Source organism: Neoarius graeffei, chromosome 2, assembly GCF_027579695.1.
Source record: "Neoarius graeffei isolate fNeoGra1 chromosome 2, fNeoGra1.pri, whole genome shotgun sequence".
Lineage (NCBI taxonomy): Eukaryota > Metazoa > Chordata > Actinopteri > Siluriformes > Ariidae > Neoarius > Neoarius graeffei.
This window is the reverse complement of record NC_083570.1, coordinates 95,715,722-95,742,843: the sequence shown is the minus strand read 5'-3', so window position 1 is coordinate 95,742,843 and position 27,122 is coordinate 95,715,722. Positions and strand designations below refer to the sequence as shown.

Genomic DNA, 27,122 nt, shown 5'->3' with positions numbered 1-27,122 from the left:
CTTAAACTGTATAAAGCACACTACAGAACTGCACTACGAATCCAAGTGACATTTACATCCTTTTCCTTCTTGTCTGGCACAGGGGTTTGTTTTCTCATGTTGTTCCCTGTGTAAGCCACGCATTTCTAAGGAAAGAAAGAGAGATTTTAGTTTAGTGCAATATAATACACTCACAATACAGCCACATGGAGTGAAACAATATTCTGAGCACACACCAGTTGCCATTCCCCGATATCTTCATTCCAGTGGACGTAATTCTCAATCATTTCCTAGGGAACATAAGTGTTAGACTGATTAGATCTTAGGATCAAACCAAATTTAGTTTATGGAATGCATACAGTGCCATATCAGCAGTCGTTATACACTTCAAAATGATAGTAGTTGTAAGGACAATCAAGTATTCCAGTCATTTATCAAACTTTGTTTCAAAACACTGAGAAATGTTTGGTATTTTGAGACGTTCAAGCTTCTATATGATCCCTGTACAGTATATTAAACATTTAATAATGATTCTAGCGATACTAATACACACACACACTCTTGCGTATAATCGAACCTGGTATTCCTGAGGGATAAAATTGTCGATGATGAGCATTTGTAGGCGGAGTTCTCTGCTGAGCTGGCGTATGTTCTCCAGCAGACCCTCGATCTCTCTGTGATGCTCCTGTTGCAGATCCGCCATCTAGAACACACACAAAAGCACAGTTTGAGCCTCTTGCTAGGATACCTGTAGATTTGCACCCAAGAACTGCCGGTATAAAGACTGTTCAGTGCCGCAGTAGGGTGCATCAGTTGCCCCCTAAAAATGAAAAGTTCCTCCGATCATGATGCATTTTTGTTTTTATGTTCCTTTTGGTAAGAAAACACACTGGGTGAAATATTTTGACAAAATTCTAAAGTTTAATGGTGGCACCAGGAGCTCAAAGTTATGGAAAAAGCTGCTATTTTTATGACTTTTATGACACAATTTCGATCACTTTTCATGAAACATTATGGCACCTTATAGAGTATACCAAATATCTTAGATACACATTTTTAGTACATATTCTAAATATATTGTCAAGCACAGTTTGAGTTTTAGCTGTTCATTGAATCATTGTTCGACTACTTTTAAACAATACAAATGTATTATGAATCACATTAATGCTTCTCAATCCCTTGCAAAGGTTCTTAACATGATCTCTGGCACACAAGAAATCAATAAATGGAGTCCAACATTGTGATTCAAACCTTACACGAAAACATAAAATAAGCATTTTTTGGCAAAAAATGAACCTCATGGTGCCACCATTAGACTTTTGAATATGGTCAAAACATTTTACAGGATGTCTTTATTGGTGAAAAGGAACACCCAAACAAAAATGCATCAGATTTTATGAAAGTGAAAACAACTGATGCACCCTAGTGCTCATCCCAGGACTCTTAGGGCCTCTGCATGCTCTTGCGACAAGGCTTTCGCAGATAGCTTTTCGCAGACAGTTGTAATTTATCGTTGAGCGGGGAGTAATAGGCGTGCGCGATGTTATTCACCGCCACAACGCAAGGGGGCGCGAAGTCGCTAGGAGTAGTTGGTAGGTGTGGTTAGTGGAGTGTTTATCCTCCAGTTACTTATAATGACTAGAACTGGAGTCGTATAGATGTACGTACTTCCTCACTTCCTCGATCAACCGCTCTTCGTGCTGCTCCATCTTCGCTCGTGTTTTTAAAAATGGCGGTCGTGAAAACAAACCAAACCGGGAAAGTAGGGAAGCGGAAGTGCGTGTACAGTGGATGTAGAGTGGACCCATCAGAGCCCTCTTGTCTGCGACGCTGTCTGCGAGGCTTCTGCGGTGGTCACAATTTTTGGGAGGTGCGCGCAGAGCGTCTGCGAAGGTGGGGGGGCTACGTAGACGCCATCTGCGACACCATCTGCAAGGACTGGGTTGTCAGCATAAATTGGCCTTTACTCTTAACATGCACATACTGAACACCCTTTCAACGACCTCTCTTTCCTCTCTAAGACTAAACTAATAATTTATAATCACACTATCACTCAGAAGAGGATGGGTTCCCTTTTGAGACTGGTTCCGCTCAAGGTTTCTTCATGTTGTCTCAGAGAGGGTTTTTTTGGGGGGGCCCCTGTTACCTTGGGTTAAAGATCTAAATCTACATCTAGAGTTCTGTAAATCTGCTTTCTGGTAACATTTAGTATCTAAAGTGTTATTCAGATAAAAGAGAACTGAACTAGATTAGACTGCAAGTAATTTTAAAACCTTTCTTAGAAAACTGTTACAAAGCATGTTTTAAACTACTCTATTAAATCCTTATTTTCAGATTATCACTTGTGTCAAAAATGTATTTATTCCTTGCTTAAATTGCTTAAGTATAATTTAGCATCAAAAGGCCTGCTAAGATGCAGTATATGGCCAAATTTTGGAGACACCTAACCATCACACCCATATCAGAATCACTTTATTAATCCCCGGAGGGAAATTCAAATTTGCTACCAAGCTCCTGAATCAAAGAAGTAGTAAACATGTCTAAAAATAGAAGATAAAATCATCTGAAAAAAGAATAAATAAAAATAAAATAACATTTAAATAAGTTCAATAACTTAAGTAAAATCAAAATTAAGTGGTTTTATATACAATGATTCCTATATACATATACTGCACCTGAGTTAAGGATACAGGATACATGGTAAGACAATGTACTACAGTTATACAGTGGCATTGTACAGCTTGACTGCAGCAGGTAGGAATGATTTCCTGTGTCTCTCAGTTGTGCAGCGTGGAAGAATCAGCTGTTTACTGAATGTGCTCCTGTGGCTGATCAGCTCCTCATGTAGAGGGTGGGAAGGACAGTCTAAGATAGTGGTCCCCAAACTACGGCCCGCCTCCACATTTTGCCCGGCCCCCTGAACAATACCAGAGACGCATTATGATTTTTTTTTTTCAGTCTGGCCGCGTGATCGCGACTTGTACATGCATAGAACGTAACATTCTATTCCACCCTTCTGCAGTCTGTGCCATATCTGAAACCCCTCCCTCAAAAAAAAAAAAAAAATCCTGGACACACCACTGTCAAATAACACGGAATAATGGCGAAAAGATTAGGTAAGAGAAAAATAGATTCAGAATGCAGGGTATTTAACCTGCAGTGGACAAACGATTATTTTTTTGTTCAGTGCAAAGAAAAGGCTGTTTGTCTCATCTGTCAAGAGACAGTGGCTGTATTCAAAGAATACAATCTGCGCTGACACTATGAATCCCGTCACAAAGACAAGTATGATAGCTTGCAAGGCTAAATGCGAGCAGACAAACTCTCAAAGCTAAAAAGTATACTGTTAGCTCAGCAGAATACATTTGTACGCCAAGCTCAGCTGAACCAGTCGTCTGTTCGAGCGAGCTTTCGGGTTGCTCAACTGATAGCTAGCAGCGGTAAACCTTTCACTGATGGAGAATTTGTCAAGAAATGTTTGAATGCTGTCGTGGAGGAGGTGTGTCCCGAGAAGAAAGATGTCTTTAATGCCGCGAGTCTGTCGGCGACTACAATCACAAGACACATTGAAGAACTTGGGGGTAATGTATATGCCCAGCTGCAGCAGAAGACGAAAGAATATGACTTTTTTTCATTAGCACTGGATGAGAGCATGGATGTGCAGGACACAGCGCAGCTGCTAATTTTTATTCGTGGAGTTAGCGCAAACTTTGAAATGTGCGAGGATCTGGCAGCCCTCCAAAGTCTCAAAGGGACTACGACGGGGGAGGATATTTTTGGCAAAGTATGCCAAACCATGGAAGACTTGAACCTGGACTGGTCAAAGCTTGTTAGCATCAGGACTGACGGAGCTCCTAGTATGGTGGGCGCGTCTCGGGGTCTGATCGGGCTCGTGAACCGGGAGATGGAAGAACGGGGTCTTACCGCCCCGCTACAAGTCCACTGCCTAATTCACCAGCAAGCACTGTGCTGCAAAGTGTTGAAGTGGGATTCTGTCATGAAGGTTGTGGCGTCATGCATAAACTTCATCAGGGCAAAGGGACTTAAACACAGGCAGTTCCAACAATTCCTGTCTGAACTGGAGTCTGTGCATGGCAATGTGCTTTACTACACAGAGGTCAGATGGTTGAGCCGCGGCAGTGTTTTGAGGCGTTTTTACGAGCTGCTACCTGAGATAAACGCATTTCTTCATTCAAAAGACAAAACGGTCCCCGAGCTGATCGACCCAGAATGGAAATGGCACCTAGCATTTTTAACAGACGTGACAGAAATACTGAACAGCCTTAACTTGCAGCTACTTACCTATACATGTTCACACTGATGAACATATATAGGTAAGCTTACTTTTCTGACTTGAACAAGCCATTCTGAGTACAAACAAATATAATCATAATGAAATCTACTGAGATAAAATCCGTTCTACAACCATACTGGTAGTGAAATGTATTGTGTTGGTAGGTGTTGGTATCAGTTCGGTTTCATAGCCTGCTTGCTTTCTGGTTTTCAGAGTGAAGTTGATGAGAGAGAGCTGCAAACAGTTGTGTCTACAAGAAAGTTAAATGTTCCATGGTCTTTTTTTCTGTGAAAAACTTGAAGGGTTATTTGGTTATTTATTTATTTCATAAATAGTGTTATTTATTTCATTAATAATGTCATTTATTTTCTGATTTTTTTTTCCTGTCAAGATCCCAGAAAGGGTTAATTTTTGGTTATGTGTGGTTTTCTGGAAAACAATAAATGTTTACGTTTAGACACCTCTGCGATCGTCACACTTTTTGTTACAAACTGGCCCCGGCCGGCCGTCAGAGAAGGGAAAAGTTATTTGGCCCTCACAGGAAAAAGTTTGGGGACCCCTGGTCTAAGATATGTGGTTCTTCCTGAAACTGTTCCCACAAAGTCCGAAGCACAAAGTTGTATAGAACACCTTTGTGTGCTGCAGCATCACAATTCCACTTCACTGGAACCAAGAGGGGCGGCACGGTGGTGTAGTGGTTAGCGCTGTCACTTCACAGCAAGAAGGTCCTGGGTTTGAGCCCAGCAGCCGGCGAGGGCCTTTCTGTGCGGAGTTTGCATGTTCTCCCTGCGTCTGCATGGGTTTCCTCCGGGTGCTCCGGTTTCCCCCCCAGTCCAAAGACATGCAGGTTAGGCTCTAAACTGACCTTAGGTGTGAATAGTTGTTTGTCTCTATGTTAGCCCTGTGATGACCTGGCGACTCGGCCAGGGTGTACCCCGCTTCTTGCCCATCGTCAGCTGGGATAGGCTCCAGCTTGCCTGCGACCCTGTAGAACAGGATAAGCGGCTGGATGGAACCAAGAGGCCAAAACCTGTTCCAGCATGACAATGTCTCTGTGCACAAAGCAAGTTCCATGAAGGCATGGTACTGTATGTTAAGGCTGGAGCGGAAGAACTCGAGTGTCCTGAACTCAACCCCACTGAACACCTTTGGGATGAACTGGAACATATTCAATGTAATTCTCCTATTTTATATTACAACCCCAATTCCAAAAAAGTTGGGACAAAGTACAAATTGTAAATAAAAACGGAATGCAATAATTTACAAATCTCAAAAACTGATACTGTATTCACAATAGAACATAGACAACATATCAAATGTCGAAAGCGAGACATTTTGAAATTTCATGCCAAATATTGGCTCATTTGAAATTTCATGACAGCAACACATCTCAAAAAAGTTGGGACAGGGGCAATAAGAGGCTGGAAAAGTTAAAGGTACAAAAAAGGAACAGCTGGAGGACCAAACTGCAACTCATTAGGTCAATTGGCAATAGGTCATTAACATGACTGGGTATAAAAAGAGCATCTTGGAGTGGCAGCGGCTCTCAGAAGTAAAGATGGGAAGAGGATCACCAATCCCCCTAATTCTGCGCCGACAAATAGTGGAGCAATATCAGAAAGGAGTTCGACAGTGTAAAATTGCAAAGAGTTTGAACATATCATCATCTACAGTGCATAATATCATCAAAAGATTCAGAGAATCTGGAAGAATCTCTGTGCGTAAGGGTCAAGGACGGAAAACCATACTGGGTGCCCGTGATCTTCGGGCCCTTAGACGGCACTGCATCACATACAGGCATGCTTCTGTATTGGAAATCACAAAATGGGCTCAGGAATATTTCCAGAGAACATTATCTGTGAACACAATTCACCGTGCCATCCGCCGCTGCCAGCTAAAACTCTATGGTTCAAAGAAGAAGCCGTATCTAAACATGATCCAGAAGCGCAGACGTCTTCTCTGGGCCAAGGCTCATTTAAAATGGACTGTGGCAAAGTGGAAAACTGTTCTGTGGTCAGACGAATCAAAATTTGAAGTTCTTTATGGAAATCAGGGACGCCGTGTCATTCGGACTAAAGAGGAGAAGGACGACCCGAGTTGTTATCAGCGCTCAGTTCAGAAGCCTGCATCTCTGATGGTATGGGGTTGCATTAGTGCGTGTGGCATGGGCAGCTTACACATCTGGAAAGACACCATCAATGCTGAAAGGTATATCCAGGTTCTAGAGCAACATATGCTCCCATCCAGACGACGTCTCTTTCAGGGAAGACCTTGCATTTTCCAACATGACAATGCCAAACCACATACTGCATCAATTACAGCATCATGGCTGTGTAGAAGAAGGGTCCGGGTACTGAACTGGCCAGCCTGCAGTCCAGATCTTTCACCCATACAAAACATTTGGCGCATCATAAAATGGAAGATACGACAAAAAAGACCTAAGACAGTTGAGCAACTAGAATTCTACATTAGACAAGAATGGGTTAACATTCCTATCCCTAAACTTGAGCAACTTGTCTCCTCAGTCCCCAGACGTTTACAGACTGTTGTAAAGAGAAAAGGGGATGTCTCACAGTGGTAAACATGGCCTTGTCCCAACTTTGAGATGTGTTGTTGTCATGAAATTTAAAATCACCTAATTTTTCTCTTTAAATGATACATTTTCTCAGTTTAAATATTTGATATGTCATCTATGTTCTCATCTCATCTCATTATCTCTAGCCGCTTTATCCTTCTACAGGGTCGCAGGCAAGCTGGAGCCTATCCCAGCTGACTACGGGCGAAAGGCGGGGTACACCCTGGACAAGTCGCCAGGTCATCACAGGGCTGACACATAGACACAGACAACCATTCACACTCACACCTACGCTCAATTTAGAGTCACCAGTTAACCTAACCTGCATGTCTTTGGACTGTGGGGGAAACCGGAGCACCCGGAGGAAACCCACGCGGACACGGGGAGAACATGCAAACTCCACACAGAAAGGCCCTCGCCGGCCCCGGGGCTCAAACCCAGGACCTTCTTGCTGTGAGGCGACAGCGCTAACCACTACACCACCGTGCCGCCCTCATCTATGTTCTATTCTGAATAAAATATGGAATTTTGAAACTTCCACATCATTGCATTCCGTTATTTACAATTTGCACTTTGTCCCAACTTTTTTGGAAACTTTGGTCAAATATATGTCACATTCTGCATTCTCTGCAATTTTTTTACCTTGCACAATACCAGAAAAATTCAGTTGAAATCAAGCCATTTGAGGCGAATTGGTCCGCCTCTGAAAAAACTTTGCATTTGGATTTCCCGGCAAACAGTGATTTTCATGACGTCGCGTGCGGGACGCCTCCCTCTGAATCCTACGCCAGCGCTGGTTTGTTTATGAGAAAACGACCTGGTGGTTTTCTACAAATTTCTTCAACGTTATCGCGTAATTATTGAAATGGTTAACAGATGTATCGTAGGAGGGTGTAGCAACACCAATCTTGATGGGATTAGTACTCATCGTTTCCCAAAAGACCGGACAATGAGAGAGAAATGGGAGCGCTTGGTCTATACAGGCTGTGCACTGAAACCATGCAAAGCTCTCGCAGACTGCTGGCGCTTCCGCATGTGACGTCACGAATCTGGCTCCAGACTCCCTTGGGATTTTTCCAGACGCGTTTTGTTATTTTATTTTTTTCTGCTGTAGACAGATGGCCTTGTGCAAAATTACCCTTCTGGATGAGTGTGTAAAGGGATATACTTTCATAGAAAAAAAAATTGGTCCAGGATATGCACTTTAAACATTTTCGCATACCTCGGACTTTGCGGCCATCAACATGGTCCAGACTTTTTTCAATTTCTTGGTCTTCCCTTGGGCCTCCTCCTGCAAACTGGTGTATTTTTCCTCAATGTCCAAACGCTCTTGCTATTGTGAGACACAACAGGAACACATGCTGAGATACTGAGTAGCCTAGGACATTCCAGAACAAAACCATTCTTCATATGAACTAATCTTGATCAGAGTTGTACATAAGACTGACTGACCTGCTCAGATTTCATTAGTGCTCAGTGTATCCATAGTGCTAAATTGAAGCCAAGTAAGAATGCCTACCTCCTTCTCTTCCAGTTCTCTGCGGAGCTGCTCGGCTCTTTTCCGTCGCTCCTCCAGCTCATTGTTGGATTCTTCTAGAAGCTTCTCCTGCTCCTCTGCCTTGGCCAGCAAGTCAACTCCTCCAACAATCACCTTCTTCTCTAAACCAGACAGCTTCTCAAGTAAAAGGTGGTGTTCCTGCCTGAAAACCAAATTAGTGTTAAAGTCTCTCTCTCTCTCTCCATTTGGCATATCACTACAGTGACGTAGCCGCTCTGACTTCCATCAGAGTTTCTAGTGACATTTACAGTAGTGGTTTCCTGTTATCTTCTACTGGATCAAACAACCGTTCTCACACACGTTCACACCTATGGGCACTTTAGAGTGGTTATTTAACCTAACTGCATGTCCTTGGGCTGTGGGAGAAACCACTGCACCACCGTGCCGTCGAGTGTTAAAGTACTGGCAAGCAAGCAGAAATGAAGCACAAACCTAATAGGGGATTTTATTTAAACCTAATAACCTACTTAAAACCTTCAAGATCAGGTTCTATAAATTCAGTTTTCCTTCACATGAAGCTTACAACCAAAAATTTCTGCCCTCCGAAAAATTAAAAACCCAAAACGACTTGGAATTCCTACTTGGAAAGTCATGGAGATCTCCTCAACATCAAGTTCAGCAGGTGACGTCAAACCAACATGGCTGCTCACATTAATCAACAATAAACAAAGCATTACTGCTTTCCTTAAAAAAAATAAAATAAAAAATTCTTTACATACTAGCATTTTAACATAGCAATATTAGCTTGTTAAAACTCTAACAGTGACTATATAGATTGCTGCTGACAAAAGATGTCCATGTTATTTGACCACTTTGTAACTCAAGCACATGACGGTCAAAAATTACATGAACCCCAGTTCTAAATTCCCACTTCCTACTCAGTTAAGTTGAACGCAGCATGAATGACCATGTTAGACAATAAGTTTCAGAAAAGTAATTGTGTGTAAACAGTATTTACAAGTCGCAACCCAGAAGTACTGAAAAATAAGGCTTCTAGGGTTAGGGTTAGTAGAAGCAAGGTTGTTTGAAAACTGGCTCGGCTAGGACTCACTGGGCTTTGAGCAGGTCTTTCTCCCTCTTCTCCAGCTCTGCGCGTGCTTTGTTGCGCTCCTCCTCCTCCATGTCCAGCTTGGCCTCCAGGGCCTTCCGCTCCTCCTCGATCTTTGCCTGCATCTCTGCCATCTTGTCTGGGGACACCTTCTTCTTTCCTGTCAGAACCGGGGGGGAAGAAAAAATAATAATAATAATCTCAACAACAACACAAACATAGTAAAGCTTATTAGCAATGGAATTTTAAGGCAAAAAATCTTACACCATATCACAAAAATGGTACACAACAAGGTTCTCCAGAAAATCTGAAATAGCCGGCTTAAAAAATTTATTAATTAATTCAAAAAAAAGTAGGAGGCGGCTAATGCTAATGTGCGGGGAGTCTGGAGGCATGCCCCCCCCAGAAAATTTTGAAACTTACATGCCTTCTGGTGCATTCTCAGCTAATAAATTAACCATTTCCCTGCAAAATATGTATGAAATTTCCCTCCAGATGTATGTGTGCTTGGCTTTCTCAGTCACCCTCTGTAGTATGCTGCCTGGCTCTGTAACATAACTACATACGCTACAGCAGACCTGGGCATTTTACTGCGCACGGGCCGCATCTGGCCCTTTGGTTCATTCTGACCGGCCCGCGTAAGGTTAATTAGAAATTACAAAATAAACGTATTTTCTAATTTTACCTCATGCATGGACTGAATGTGCATTGCTTTTATTTTGAAGTTGTGTTCAACAAAAACGCAATGCGCGTGACATGAACATGACATGAAATCCCACGAAACCTAATCCCGCGATAACTACTTCCGTAATTTGTCCAGACCAACCACAAACTTGTACGTCATCCTTCAAACGGTCCAGCCAATCACATAGTGTGACGTCACCAGCAGGCGCCAGAGCCCGAGCCGATCTGTAGATCTGATACCTACACCGAATCGACTGATGATCATCTGTGCTTCGCATCTCCACCTCAGACATTCAACCTGACTTTGATGCACTCGTTAAAGACCAACAGAGACTAGATTTCTCTCACTGAACAAATAAAAAACTGAAAAACACCAAATGAGGTGATTAGACTACAAATGTGGGCATCATTATTATAATATGATGTATCTTGCTTGATATTTGGAGTAGAAAGACAATATTGTGATGTCTTTATTGTGTTTTGGGGTGAATGTGACTGGAAAAAAATGGTACAAACGTTCACATTTTGTTAACCATTGTTTTGGGAAATTTGATTGAATAAATGACATTTTTTGTAAGGCAACCTCGTTTTTTCCAGACTCTTACCAGTCTTAGCAGCTTGTAAAAACAAATGTTATTTATTGCTTTATATAAAGAAATACAATTAATATTATGCAGAATTTAGTTCAGCCTTTTGGTCCGGCCCTCCACAAAATTTTCTGTTTCTCATGTGGTGCCATGGAAAAAATAATTGTCCACCCCTGCGCTACAGCATGGCCACGTTGTCCGCCCCCCCCAAGTGAACTTCACATCCATACTCCTAACTCTTGGACACACTTATCCTTTCACCCACTGCTCCATATCTCTCTCACACAAGTAATTAATGCTGATTGTAAAGCTTGAAAATAATTTATAACGCATCCCAACTTTAAGTGGAAAATTTTTACATTCATTGAGATTTTTCATTTTAAAAACAAACAATACTAGACCTGCATTCCTCCACTGCATGGCAATTGTCATCTTTAGCCACGGGGGGGGAGCCAAATGAAATTCAGGAAAAATCTATTCATGTCTTGACATAAGTACTTGAGTATGTATCACAAAAAATAGCCCTTACTGAAATTAGTCTCAAATGCACAGTCTATTTAAGAAGCCACTGCTGCTTGGCATTTCATGGGACTGAGATGTGTCAACTTTTCAGCAATAATTCTTCCATACTGACATGTGGCCTCAGCACATTTTCAGCCTAATAGTTAATGACAGCACAGCAGTTTTGGCTGTTTGAGAATACTTTTGATCTATGATCTAATAAATGTCACAAGTCAAAAGTGTGGGGCTGCACATACACAATCACATGCACAGTGCATTAGATTAACAGAGGAGAGGAGGTTGGGTTGCTGACAAGACTTTCACACCAAAGCCATCTTGAATTTAGAGTCAAAAAGAAATTCAGGCAGCACTGAGGAGGAAAGAAAAAGCCAAAAGTATACAGCTAGGCTGAAAATATTCAATCTATACATTTCATGTTACCATACATTTCTTTTGGCAAGTTAATTAGGGCAGTCTAGTGCATCTCAAAAAAAAAAAAAATCGGTACCCTATGGGTACATGTGGCTACTGCTTATAATAAAATTGCTTTCTGATACCATGCCCATACAGTAAATATCGCATATATACATGTTATCAATTATACTCGCCTCATACACTACCGTTCAAAAGTTTGGGGTCACTTTGAAATTTCCTTATTTTGGAAAGAAAAGCACTGTTCTTTTCAATGAAGATCACTTTAAACTAATTAGAAATACACTCTATACATTGCTAATGTGGTAAATGACTCTTCTAGCTAAATTCTACTAAATGTCTGGTTTTTGGTGGCCCAAAAACCAGACCCATTTCCAGCAACTCTCACTCCAGTGTTCTAATGGTACAATGTGTTTGCTCATTGCCTCAGAAGGCTAATGGATGATTAGAAAACCCTTGTACAATCATGTTAGCACAGCTGAAAACAGTTTAGCTCTTTAGAGAAGCTATAAAACTGACCTTCCTTTGAGCAGTGTTTTGTCAGACGTAATTAAAAATAAATAAATAAATAAATAACCCGATTTATTTCAGGTTTAATTCACTAGATCAGAATTCAAGGTGGATTTACATTGCCCAAGACTCAGAAATTGTATGAACTTTTAGAAGCTTCTGATATTGTCCATTTGTCATAATCAGGAATTAAGTGTCTTTGATACCGGAGGAAAATCCAAGCAACTCACCCAAACCTTTGTGGACTTCCACAAGTCTGGTTTCTCCTGAGGAGCATTTTCCAAACAATTGAAACTACCATGAGCCTCTGTACAAACAACTGTATGCAAATTAGGGATGGCGAAAACTAAAAAAAATCTTGACCGACCACCGAGCCTCATTAGCCGGTTACAGTCGGTTAACCTATGAGTTTAAAATTCTAGAATTGGAATTATTAGAATCTATTCTAAATCTAACCACGAGCATCTGCACATTCAGTCCCATTCACTGCCCTCCACTCACATTACCTTTTCTACAGCGCGAAACATTTAGTCAAACGCGGCACTGATGTCGAGGGGTTTGTATTGGAGCGGAGGACAAATGGCTCCAGCTTAGAGACAGTTTCAGTTGGCGTTGAAAATAAAGTCAAGTGCTAGAAGAAGTACATAACATTCAGTGATGGGAATAATGGCGTTAAAATAAAGGCTGTTATAACGCCGGGTAATCTAATTAATTAGCTACAATCGTTATAATGCCGTTACCAATATTAACACGCCATTACTGCATGGTATTGAAGTTGCTCTGAAGCCGTCACCGACTTGGCTCACAGACATAAAAGCTGCGTTTGTCACTCCCCCTCCAGACACCGCTGTCATTTCATTCTCTCCCCTTCCCTCCAAAAGTCGGCATCTGCGCCTTTAGTTTGTGTGGAGAGATATGATCTGCAATAACATGCATTGTTGGCTACAGACCGAAACATACTTTCAGAATGCACTGGCCGGACTAAACTCGATGTGCCTTCTAATAATAATTTAAAAAAAACAGAACAGCGCGCCTTTTGGCAGATGCCGCCTTTTTCATGGCTGAATCACGCAGATCCAATTTTTTTTTTGGGGGGGGGGGGGGGGGGGGGGGGCGTTGGAGTGTCTGATTATAATTTCAGCAAAGTAAATTCTGTATATAAGCAAATGCCGTTACAGTCCATGAAACATAGGTAGTATAAGTATGAGAAGAAAACAGTAAATCAGAAAGCTGCGCACATTTGCGCAGCTTTCGCGCAAACGTGCGCAGCTTTCTGATTTACTGTTTTCTTCTCATACTTATACTTCCTATGTTTCATGAACTGTAACAGCATTTGCTTATTTAGTAATTTTAATACAGAATTTACTTTGAAATGATAATCAGACACTCCAACGCCCCCCTAAAAAAAAAAAAAAAAAAAAAATCGGATCTGCGCGATTCAGCCATGAAAAAGGCGGCATCCGCCAAAAGGCGCGCCGTTTACATCCCTGAAATTTGTAAGCTAAAAAGCCTGTGCCTACACTTTTCTTTCGCCGAGTGGCAGCTGTCTTCAACTGGGACGGGAGGGCGGGACATGACTTAATGGGTGTTTCTGATTTGTCAGCTGTCGTCCTTACACCGCATGGCATGCCCCAAGCATTTACAACACAGAATTCCAGGTTCTCCGCTCCAAAATCGGCAGCTTCAAAACGATTGATTTTTTTTTTTTTAACCGACAACCAAAAAAAAATTAAATCGGTTGACGTTGATTCGGTCAACCATTGGTCAAACGGTCATCGGTTAACATCCCTAATGCAAATATATAACTCTTGGGACCACACAGACACTGCGTCATTCAGGAAGGAGGCACAAATTAACTCTCAGGGATAAAAGAACCTTGGTTCAAACAATTCAATCAAACCCCCAGACAACAACAAAGAATCTGTTGAAGGAGTTGGAGGCATCATGTACCAAATAAGAGAGTCCTACATCCCCATGGCCTGAAAAGCTGTTTTGCAATTAAGAAGCCACTACTCAGAAGACCTGAATTAAATTTAATAAATAAATAAATAAACACCCCAGACTGATGCAATCAGCAGCCTTTTGGAGGACTTTTCTCTGGTCAGACAAAACAAAAACTGAATTGACTGGACATAATAATCAGTGCTATGTAGAGAAGAAAAAAGGTGAGGCTTTTAATCTGAAGAACGCCAACCCAACTGAAGCATAGAAGTGGCATCACCACGTTGTGGGGTGCCTTTATAGCATCACCAGTATGGCGAATGAGCTAGAAACACTGAAGCCACATCACACTTTATGAGACCAACCAGAATGTTTAACTGCTTCCAACTGGGTCTTCCAGCATACTGTCAAAGTTGTAATAAAATGGCTTAAAGACAAAGTGAAAATAGTAGAGTGGCCATCATAAAGCACAGACCTGAATCCCATAGTAAATGTGTTGACTGAACTGTAAAAAGCTCAGGAGGCCCAAAAACCTGACTGAGTTACACCAGTTCTGTCAGGAGGAATGAGCACTAATGTCCCGCAAAGTACTGAAGACTAAACTAAGCATTTGATTCAAGTTCAGGGGCCAAAATATATATATGTAATCCTTTGACCCACTGAAAATCTGATCTAGTAAATAGAACCTGAAATAAATGAGCCTCCTAGCTCATCTCATCTCATCTCATTATCTCTAGCCGCTTTATCCTTCTACAGGGTCGCAGGCAAGCTGGAGCCTATCCCAGCTGACTACGGGCGAAAGGCGGGGTACACCCTGGACAAGTCGCCAGGTCATCACAGGGCTAACACATAGACACAGACAACCATTCACACTCACATTCACACCTACGGTCAATTTAGAGTCACCAGTTAACCTAACCTGCATGTCTTTGGACTGTGGGGGAAACCGGAGCACCCAGAGGAAACCCACGCGGACACGGGGAGAACATGCAAACTCCACACAGAAAGGTCCTCGCCGGCCCCGGGGCTCGAACCCAGGACCTTCTTGCTGTGAGGCGACAGCGCTAACCACTACACCACCGTGCCGCCCAGCCTCCTAGCTATTATTTTTAAATTATCCCTTATGGAAAGCAGGCCTAGACATTAAGCATTTACCACTGGTGGCCCACTGGGCCAGTGGAATTGAAAAGTTACTGGCCCAAATGGAAAATGTGGTGGCCCGAATGCGTGCAGTACCCACATTCAGGCCACCACATTTCATACAGTTCATAATACACTATGTCATTGATTTTTGGCTAGAAAAGTAGATTTTAGGGGTATATGTTGTTGCCGAGCGCAGCGAGGCTGAAAATTTTTGCAGAATATCCCCAAGCCACATCATTGTAGGAGGCAATAATCTCCTCATCTCTGTACAAAGTAGTGTCACTTTTTCATGACCCCCCCATAAATTCATAGCCCCCCATCCCCCATAAATAATGACCGCCCCCTAAAATTAAAAAGAGCCTTCTCAAGATTATTACAACTTATATTTTGATTTTGTACCTGAAAACAATACTGACAAAAGACAGTAACTCAGTCCACATTACCAGCAATGGAAGTCAGGACTTCCTGGTTTACGCACTTCCTGCTTCCTGAGTTGTTCGTGCCGAGTCCTTTTTTCCCGCGAGTGCCGGCGTTAATTACTAATCCTTTTTTAACTTTTTTCCTACAAATAAATTTCCAGTATCCTCTTCATTTTTATTGTACTGTCGCTTTCATTTTTGTACTTTTCACTTTCGCTTTCCTTTTTCCGTTTTTTTTTTCCCGTTTTTTTCTCTTTCTTTTTTCGGAAGAACGCCAAGACCGGAAGCTTTCTTTTTCTCTCCTCCTGTGTAAAGACCACAAGCGGAGGCCATCCACATCTGATCTGCTTTAATATCAACAGATCTTCATTTAAGGTACGTGAATCTTTTCATCATGGCACACCTTCAGCCTGTTCAGTGTGCTGAGTGCAGGATGTTTAGTCATTCTTCCTCCGTCACTAGCGATAGCTTTATTAGCTTTACTTGTGATAAGTGCAGATTAGTTAGCTCTCTGACGGAGAAGATTACAGTGCTAGAAGCGCGTGTCCAGGCTTTAGAGCAGGTTAGTGAGCGTGAGAACAGTGTAGTTTCTGTTAGGGAAAGTCTGGACACCCTAGGTGGAGTTAGCAATCCCCCAACTCCGGCATTAGAGCCCTTACAGCGGGGCGAATGGGTGACGGCTCGGCGGCATAAGCGTAGAGCCAAAGCTACCACTGAGGCTTGCCCACGGGAGCACCACTCCTCTCCGCATCACGTGTCGAACAGGTTTGCTCTCCTTAGTGATGCACCCACTGAGAAACCTGAAAGAGCTCTGGTTATAGGGGACTCTATCATACGGCACGTGAAATTAGCTCAGCCTTTAGGGGCACCAGCAGCTTTAGTCAGGTGTATACCGGGAGCCAGGGTGCCGGACATAGCAGGTAATCTTAGGGTCCTAGGCAAGCACAGATTCTCAAAGATAGTTATCCATGCAGGAGCTAATGATGTACGCCTTCGTCAGTCTGAGGTTACTAAGAGTAACTTTGTAGAGGTGTTTAAATTAGCGAAGGCGATGTCCGATGCTGTAGTATGCTCTGGCCCCATCCCAATGCGGCGTGGCGATGTAGCTTACAGCAGGTTATGGTCGCTGAACTGCTGGCTGTCCAGGTGGTGCTCTGAAAACAGTGTGGGCTTTATAGATAATTGGGCTAATTTTGAGGGCACTGCTGGCCTGTTAGGGCGGGACGGTATCCATCCCACTCGGGAAGGTGCTGCTCTCATTTCCTGCAGCATAGGTCATAGTCTCAGAACAGGCCTAGTTAATTTCTGACAATCCAGAGAGCAGACGAACAGGCTAAACCGACTGTCTGCTAGCTGCACAGAGTCGTCACTCAGGGTCCACTACATCGAGACTGTGTCTGTTCCCCGAGCTCAACAAAAAGGTAGAAATTTTCAGAGTTTGTTCCAGTAACCTAATCAATATAAAATTAGATCATACTGACTGTACAGCTGCTGCCAGCACCTTTGATCTAAAGGTGGGGCTATTAAATATTAGATCTCTTACATCTAAAGCGCTAATGGTTAATGAACTCATTACTGATCAGGAGTTTAATGTACTTTGTTTAACAGAAACATGGATTAAGCCAAATGAATATATAGCATTAAATGAAGCGAGTCCTCCTGGACACAGTTATATACACCAGCCTCGTCTAACTGGCAGAGGAGGAGGGGTTGTGGTTATTTATAACGATTATCTAGGTGTAACACAAAAACCTGGTTATAAATTTAATACATTTGAAGTTCTTCATACTCATATAATGTATGTAGCCTCGAAAAATAAGTCTACCCAGTTAATTCCATTGCTTATTATTTACAGGCCCCCGGGGCCATATTCTGAGTTTCTTTCTGAATTTGCCGATTTTATCTCAGATCTGGTTATTTCCTTAGACAAAGATTTAGTTATCGGAGATTTTAATATTCACTTCGATAACCCAGAAGACCCTTTAAAAACAGCGTTTGTGTCCATCTTAGACTCAGTCGGGATTAAGCAGAATGTCATAGGACTGACCCATAATAGTGGTCACACCCTTGATCTAATACTAACATTCAGATTAAACGTAGATAATATAGTCATACTTCCACAGTCTGAAGTTATCTCAGATCATTGTCTCATCTCATTCAAGATATGTCTGAGTAATAATATATGCACCTCACCATGCTACTGTATTAAACGTACTTTCACGTCAACTACTGCTCAGAGCTTTATAAATGATCTCCCAGAGTTGTCAACTTTGATTGGGTTACTATCAGCCCCTGCAGAACTTGATCAGGCAACTGAATGCTTAGAGTCAACATTCCGCCATACCTTAGATAATGTAGCTCCTCTAAAAAGGAAAATGGTCAGAGACAAAAAATTAGCACCCTGGTATAATGATGACACTCGCACATTAAAACAGACCACTCGAAAATTGGAACGTAAATGGCGTCAAACAAAATTGGTAGTGTTCAAATTAGCTTGGAAGGAGAGCTTCCTGAAGTATAGAAAAGCTCTTAGTGCTGCGAGAGCAACATATTTCTCCTCCCTAATAGAAGATAACAAAAATAATCCTAGATTCCTATTTAATACTGTAGCAAAATTAACAAGGAAGAAGTCCACTATCAACACATGCACACCTGCAGTATGTAGTAGCAACGACTTCATGAATTTTTTTAATGACAAAATTGAGAATATCCGACAAAAAATTCAAACTACTAATTTAAGGTTAGACAATGAAAGTGATGAAAGTGACCTTGTAGTTAACAACATAACTATCAGATCATCAGTTAAAATGTTTTACTCCCCTAAAAGAAACTGAATTACTTTCATTAATCTCTACATCAAAAGCCTCAACTTGCGTACTAGATCCCTTACCGACACATCTATTCAAACAGATAATGCCTGGAGTAATTGAACCGCTTCTAAAAATGAATTCTTCTCTTATGATTGGCTATGTACCCAAATCCTTTAAACTAGCAGTTATCAAACCCCTGATTAAAAAATCTGATATTGATCCCTGTCAGCTGTCCAATTATCGGCCAATATCAAACCTCCCCTTTATCTCCAAAATCCTTGAAAAAGCTGTGGCACAGCAGTTATGCTCATATTTACATAGGAATAACATCCATGAAATGTATCAGTCAGGATTTAGACCTCATCACAGCACAGAGACAGCACTGGTTAAAGTAGTAAACGACCTACTGTTGGCATCTGATCAGGGCTGTGTCTCGCTACTTGTGTTGCTTGACCTTAGTGCAGCATTTGATACCATTGATCATTCCATTCTTCTGGATAGACTAGAAAATGTTGTGGGAGTTAAGGGAACGGCCCTCTCCTGGCTCAGGTCTTATCTAACTGATCGTTATCAGTATGTTGATATAAATGGTGATATTTCTAGATGTACCGAGGTAAAGTTTGGTGTTCCACAAGGTTCTGTCTTGGGTCCACTGCTTTTTTTCTCTATATATGTTACCTCTGGGCGATATTATTCGTAAACATTGTATTAGTTTCCACTGTTATGCTGATGACACACAGTTGTATGTCTCTGCAAAACCTGATGAGAGACACCAGCTTAATAGAATTGAGGAATGTGTTAAGGACATTAGACACTGGATGCTTATTAATTTCCTTCTGCTTAACTCTGACAAGACTGAAGTACTTGTGCTAGGACCACATACAGCTAGAAGTTTTCTGATTACACAGTGACTCTGGATGGCCTTTCTGTTTCTTCACGTGCAGCAGTAAAAGACCTCGGAGTGATTATTGACCCCAGTCTTTCATTCGAAACTCACATTGATAACATCACCCGGATAGCTTTCTTTCATCTCAGAAATATTGCAAAGATAAGAAATTTAATGTCATTGCATGATGCAGAAAAACTAGTCCATGCTTTCGTTACCTCCAGGTTGGATTATTGTAATGCCTTACTGTCTGGATGTTCCAATAAGTGCATAAACAAGCTCCAGTTAGTTCAAAATGCAGCAGCAAGAGTCCTTACTAGAACTAGAAAATATGACCACATCACCCCTGTCTTATCCACACTGCATTGGCTCCCAATCAAATTTCGTATTGATTATAAAATACTACTATTGACCTTTAAAGCACTGAATGGTCTCGCACCACAGTACCTGAGTGAACTTCTGCTCCTCTATGACCTGCCACGCCTACTTAGATCAAAAGGTGCAGGCTATCTGCTGGTACCGCGTATAGTGAAGGCTACATCAGGGGGCGGAGCCTTTTCTTACAAAGCCCCACAGTTATGGAACAGCCTTCCAAGTAATGTTCGGGAATCAGACACAGTCTCAGCGTTTAAGTCTAGGCTGAAAACATATCTGTTTAGTCAAGCCTTGTGTTAATGGTGTTTATGAGGTAAAGGAGTAGATCTGGAGGGTCCTCAGACATAGAGTGTTTTGGTAAACTGGGATGTATGGATGCTGTCAGTCCCCACTCGCTTGCTCACTCGAGTTTGTTGACGGTGTAGTGGCTGGCTGCTTTATGTCCCGGGGCTCCCTCATGCCTGTGTTACCTTCTGGCTCTCTTCTTTTAGTTATGCTGTCATAGTTAGTTGCCGGAGTCCCTGCTTGTACTCGGTGCAATATGTATACTGCTCCTACTTATTCAGGTGACATTGGGCATACCTAACAACTTGTGTTTTCTTTCCCTCCCCCCCACCCCAAATCTGTCCCTCTGAGTTACATGGAGTCAACAGGAAATCTTTTGGTGGAGAGGGTGGAGACCTCGACTGGCTATCGTAGCCTGCAGGGAATCGGCCGTCAGACATTCTGTCGCATGTCCCAGACCCGGTGAAATGTAACTGAATTGTCTTGGCCAGCCCTAAGGGTCCCATCTGCATCTCATCATTGCTGAGGAGTGTGCTCCCATCACCCAATCAAGCATCCAGCCAGAGCAGGTCATGATATTTTTTACCATATTAACATGCCATTGTTGTGTGTTATGCCTGATGTAAAGACTCTCGTCTCTGCGAGCCTACCACACAGATTTAATATTTGTCATTTTTAGGGCATACCTAACAACATGTGTTTTCTTTCTCTCTCTCCCCCCCCCAATCTGTCCCTCTGAGTTACATGTTGATCCTGGGATTGAGATGCTGGCCTCTTCTGCCCCTCGGACCTGCTTGATCCATCCTGGTGCCCTGTGTCTGGTCGGAGTTTTATCACACCGCTCCTGTGAAGGACGGCCCCATGAGGACAGTTGAGGGTTATACCTGTTAAAACTGTTAATATTATAGTCAGGCTGTCTGTTGTTGCCCAAATGAGGATGGGTTCCCTTTTGAGTCTGGTTCCTCTCGAGGTTTCTTCCTCATGTCGTCTGAGGGAGTTTTTCCTTGCCACCGTCGCCACAGGCTTACTCATTGGGGATAGATTAGGGATAAAATTAGCTCATGTTTTAAGTCGTTCAAATTCTGTAAAGCTGCTTTGCGACAATGTTTATTGTTAAAAGCGCTATACAAATAAACTTGATTTGGACTCAAAAACAGTCAAATCAAATTGAAATAAATATATAGAATGTTTTTGCTTCTGAAAATGTGCACTGCACTGGAATAGCAATAAAGTCAATTTAAGGTTTATAGTTTAGTGCAATAGCTTTCCTCTTCCACACTCTCATCTAAAATGCCAGGGCTCTACGTTAACTTTTGAAACCACTTGTCCTGTCGGGCAAGTTGAAAGGAAATTTACTTGTCCGAATGTGAAGTTGACTTGTCCGAATTAATATTTGAGGAAAAAAAAAACCCACAAACTATCTGTAACCCAATCTTTATGGCATTTGTTTCCGAATTCACAACATATGCATAATATATATGAATCAAAAGTAATCAATACTTGATATACTGAGGCAAAAGTTCAAAAATATAGTAAAACAGACTGATTGATACCATAATTCACCAATTATTATGCTGAAGTCCAGAAGCAATATATCCCAATAGAATAGAAATTATGAACATAAAATTAAGAACAAAATAACTATACTATGAGATCCAGAAACACTAACCATTATATATACACAGATCAGTACTCTGCAGTTCAGTAACAAATATCACAAAACGTAATATCATAAAATGTATGACTTGATGAGATATCACTAGTTTGGACAAGAGAAACAAATAACAATGCTACAAATAAAAACAACTGATAACAAAATTGACTGATTAATACTGTAAATCACTGATTATTATACACTGAAATCTAGTTATCAAATGACAAGATAATACATCTTGTTATGAAAACCTCCACACCTCTATTGACTCACAGATGAATGGATACAAATAAAGTTTCTATTCATCTTCATCTATCAACCCTTGAGTTCTGCTCCATCAATTGGACTCCATCAATCATTAATTTATTTTGAGAAATTGAAAACCAAAAAATTAAAATTATATATATATATATATATATATATATATATATATATATATATATATTTTTTTTTTTCATTTTTAAATTATTAATTTTGAATATATATCCTCCACTGATTAATTGTTGTTGTCTAATTATTCAGTGTAGCTCCTGTATGGTATTTAATGGTCAAAAAAATATAATTTCAAATAATCCATAATTTATATCTAAATTATAGAGCCCTGTTTCAAATCCCTAAACTCCCATTACTAATTAGTTAATTAATACAGTCGGTAACCTAATTAGCAGCCATTTGACAGCTTGGTATTTCATAGATAATTTTCCCCGCTCCTACCTCACTCCCTGTCAATCCACACGCATGCAGGCACACATTCCAATCCCAGCACACCCCGCCACATGCTCGACTATATAACAAACACCATCGACAACAATTCAAAGATTTGGAAATTACCACATACTCAACGTAAATATACAGTTGAATAATGATCCCGCCAACAGAAATGTCAACAAATCCACGTGTATGACACGATTAAAACCAATCATAAACAACCGTTTACTTTTCAGCTCAAATACATGAAGCGGTATTGGCCGGTTTCGCAAGTGGAATATTGCGCATGCGCACATCGCTCTTTCCGAATAGAAACATCCGGCGATTCATCAAAACAATATGTCAAGTGAGATGCTTCGGAAATCATGTGAATAAACGGATAAATTTGATATGTAACCCGAACGATGATATGTAACGGAGACGATGAACTTGTCCGACATAAAGTCTCACTTGTCCCGGACAAGCGGACAACCGTTAATGTCGAGCCCTGAATGCGTGCACATCCTGCTGCAATGGTGTCACTAAGTGTGTCCCGATGGTCATCTGAGACTTTGGTAAACTCAGCCCTTCTCTCCTCGATCTGGCGCTCGACCAAAATGACGCTTCCGAACAGCGCCGAACATCTCCGACGATGCACGAAGACGACACACTCCTGCCGCGGAGCGGAGCGTGACGTAAACAAAGACAGCGGACCTCGTATCGAAAAGGTGCATTTTACGAACAATTTCTTCACAATTCTAGGTAAAATATGAGTAATAAAATTTAATTTGTATCGAAAACATACTGGCCCGCCCGGGCCACTGTTTGGCCAAATGTAGTGGCCTGAACTGGCCCGAAAGACATAAACACCGGCGGGCCATCGGGCAAGTGCTAATGTCGAGCCCTGGAAAGAAAGCAGATGCGCTAGTTGGCATAACATAAGAAATGAACAGTAACGTGAAATGTCTGGAGTTGTGAAAAATTGAGATGCATGTCTTTAACCTAGGTGTAGGTAAACATCTGGCCTCAAATGTATATTAAAGAGGTCTTTTTAAAAGTGTAGATGCTAAATCAGGGACAAGCATGATTGCAAAACACACACGCGTTGCGTCTGCAGAAAAGGCAGAAACTCAGAGAGGAGCGAAAAAGAGTAGATGCATGATAGAGCAAAAATAATTGAAAGGATTTTTTTCAATGTCGGGGTGGTGATTTTCTGCTTCGTAAAATGGCTAATTCTGCTTCTTAAAAAAAAACCACACACAAGCTAATAGACAGCATTCAATAAATTTAACACTCCAGTTATCGCACAACAAAGGAAATAGGATTTACGCACAAGAATTAAAATTATGAAATTGTCAGTTATTGTACGACATGGGGAAAACAATTAAAAGTCTCACAGCTTTAAAACAACAGGCCTAAAGCCCATCTAAGGGTGTTTTCACACTTGGTCCCTTTCAGCCATCTAACCGAACTCAGATCGATGACTCAGCATTTTTTGCGCATATGTGAACACTCCAACCGTACCCAGACCCCTTTAAAGCGAACCGAACTGAGACCACCTCAGGAGGTGGTCTCAGTACGGTTCGCTAAAAATCAACGGTACGGTTCGCCTAATCTGCGCATTGTGAACAAAAAGCGCACCGGGTTCACTTCGCCTTTTTCACTGCAGTTTAACCTTCTTCGTTTGCCGTAGTTGGTCACGTGACTGTAACAGGGAAACTCAACTTCCTTTTGGAACTTACCACAGCCGCTTTACAGTTCTCTGAACTTACTGACTGATGAGTCGGCCACAATAATATAACTATATTTATATATATATATATATATATATATATATATATATATATATATATATCTCATCTCATTATCTCTAGCCGCTTTATCCTTCTACAGGGTCGCAGGCAAGCTGGAGCCTATCCCAGCTGACTATGGGCGAAAGGCAGGGTACACCCTGGACAAGTCGCCAGGTCATCACAGGGCTGACACATAGACACAGACAACCATTCACACTCACATTCACACCTACGGTCAATTTAGAGTCACCAGTTAACCTAACCTGCATGTCTTTGGACTGTGGGGGAAACCGGAGCACCCGGAGGAAACCCACGCGGACACGGGGAGAACATGCAAACTCCGCACAGAAAGGCCCTCGCCGGCCACAGGGCTCAAACCCAGGACCTTCTTGCTGTGAGGCGACAGCGCTAACCACTACACCACCGTGCCGCCCTATATATATATATATATATATATATATATATATATATATATATATATATAAAATATAATAAATTTATTTTCCTTAATCCGCACTATTTTGATCAAAGAATACAGCAGGGCAAGCATGGCAGCAGACATTTTGATTCAAGAGAAAACTACCCAGAATTCCGTGCACTGGGGGTCTGGGGGCTCTAAAGGACCTGGTGTGAACAGAAAGAGGACTGAGGCCCCATCAAAGCTTAACTGGACCAGAAAGAGAACCCAGTCCTCTTTGTAATAAATTCACAGTGTGAACACAAAAAGAACTGAGTTCTTTTTCTGCTGGTCCACTTTTTGGTCCACTTAAAGAGGACTGAGACCCCGTCCACACGTAGCCGGGTATCTGCTAAATCGAAGATATTTTTCTACGTTTTGGCCTGTCATCCACATGAAAACACATCAAAAACGAATATTTAAAAAAAACTCCGGGCAAAGTGAAGATTTTTGAAAACTCCGTGTATGCCTTTTCGTGTAGACAGAGATAACCGGAGTTTTGCGTTTTAGAACGTCACAATCTGCGCCAAAAAAATGACAACAAATCTGCCCTGACGTCAAACGTGTGACCTTTGTTTACTGCAGAAGCCAGATTAAGCATGGACTTAAGCTAGCCGCACACCACGGCGATCCACGCGGTACCGAACCGACCCATTTCAGAGCCGACTCCCGACAGGGCACGCACATATCCCCCGACTGTTGACGAGTGCAGTCGCGATTGAAGCGACACGTGACAACTTAATAGCTTTGTGATTGGCTATTGGATATAGTTACTGTTAAATCCAACACTTGAAGATGCTACAGGCTGAATTACAAATGACACAACACGGAATATGTAGCGCACTATCTAGGCTGCATGAGCTATTATTCCCAACCTTAAATAGTGCACTTATATAGGGGAGTTAAAGCGATTTGGAATTCAGCCACACAACTTGAGCAGAGTGGCTTTCCAGCCCACTGTGTCTATGGATAAAGCTTCAGTCTATGGAATTACAGTATATACCTGCATTAGGTGCTACCAACACGTATTTCTTGCGCTAGAAATTGTGTTTAATGATGTCACGTGTTATATGCGAAAGATATGATTGGCTATTGCTAGCGACTCTCGCCGATCAGTCTGGCTCCCGATTAGTTTTTCGAATCGGCTGTGAGATGAGTCGGTACCATCGAAAACTAGTCTTTACGCCTGACTCGCGACTTCAGTTGGCTCGGTACGCTGAAAATCGGTGTAGTGTGCGGCTAGCTAAAGAGTAATGGATCGGAGGAGTGCCTTGAAAGCGTTAATTATTGTGCAGGTGCTATTTACATGTTTAATTTTAGAAGCCCAACTACTGCTCCAAGAGCACAGGCGATGTGATTAGGGGGTAGGATTTGGGGAAATAACCATCTACAGGTTTGGAATGCTTATGAATGTGATTGAAAACGCAGATGTTCGGTTATGTGTGGAAGGGATTTTTTTCGAAGACGAGGTGGTGTGGATAAAACATTTTTATAAACGGAGGGGGGGGAAAATGTTCGGTTTTAAAAATACCCGGCTACGTGTGTACATGGCATGAGTCTGGTTCCTTTAAAGGGGACCAGGTGTGAAAACACCCTAAATCAAAAGGGAGTTTTGCAGTCGGCGTTTGAAAGTGTCTGTTGGAGCTAGTTCATGGTACAAAGCACTTTGACAACCGGTGCGTGACACGGCTCTCTGAAACTTTCTGATATTATTCTACAAAACTCTTTCTATTAATACTATTTAGGCCTGTGAATTCTATTGATAAGCTCATCTCATCTCATCTCATTATCTCTAGCCGCTTTATCCTTCTACAGGGTCGCAGGCAAGCTGGAGCCTATCCCAACTGACTACGGGCGAAAGGCGGGGTACACCCTGGACAAGTCGCCAGGTCATCACAGGGCTGACACATAGACACAGACAACCATTCGCACTCACATTCACACCTACGGTCAATTTAGAGTCACCAGTTAACCTAACCTGCATGTCTTTGGACTGTGGGGGAAACCGGAGCACCCGGAGGAAACCCACGCGGACACGGGGAGAACATGCAAACTCCACACAGAAAGGCCCTCGCCGGCCCCGGGGCTCGAACCCAGGACCTTCTTGCTGTGAGGCGACAGCGCTAACCACTACACCACCGTGCCGCCCTATTGATAAGCTATTGCTGTATTTTTTTTTTCCCCAAAATTAAGTTACACAAATTTCAATGGCATTCACTATAAGGTAGCCGAACTACGAATGTTCCAATTAAAACCCCTCCCCTACATAAGAGAAAAGCCAACCACTGCAGAATTGTTCGGAGCACAATAATGACAAATCTTCCATTTCCAGGCTGACTAGTGCCACTGCACTTTTCATATCAGTATAGATCTATTGGGTTTCTATTTCACACTTTCCATCAAACTGTTTTAATCCGACTGATAAACAGGGTGAAAAACATAACATAATGTCACGATCGCGTGATGTGAGTAGCTGCCAAGACTGCATCAATTTCTAGAAAGAA

The 27,122-nt window shown here is 41.9% G+C and overlaps 1 protein-coding gene across 1 annotated transcript in view; it reads right to left on the bottom strand.

Moving 5' to 3' along the window:
* The window catches only part of kif3a (kinesin family member 3A), an 80,090-nt gene that overhangs the window by 5,173 nt on the left and 47,795 nt on the right, over nt 1-27,122 (bottom strand). The window contains exons 10-15 of the mRNA XM_060915234.1: nt 9,458-9,614; nt 8,368-8,548; nt 8,071-8,181; nt 557-682; nt 216-269; nt 57-125 (exon numbers count right to left, since the gene is read on the bottom strand). Coding sequence (XP_060771217.1) covers nt 57-125; nt 216-269; nt 557-682; nt 8,071-8,181; nt 8,368-8,548; nt 9,458-9,614 — 698 coding nt within the window. The remainder of the gene's footprint in view (nt 1-56; nt 126-215; nt 270-556; nt 683-8,070; nt 8,182-8,367; nt 8,549-9,457; nt 9,615-27,122) is intronic.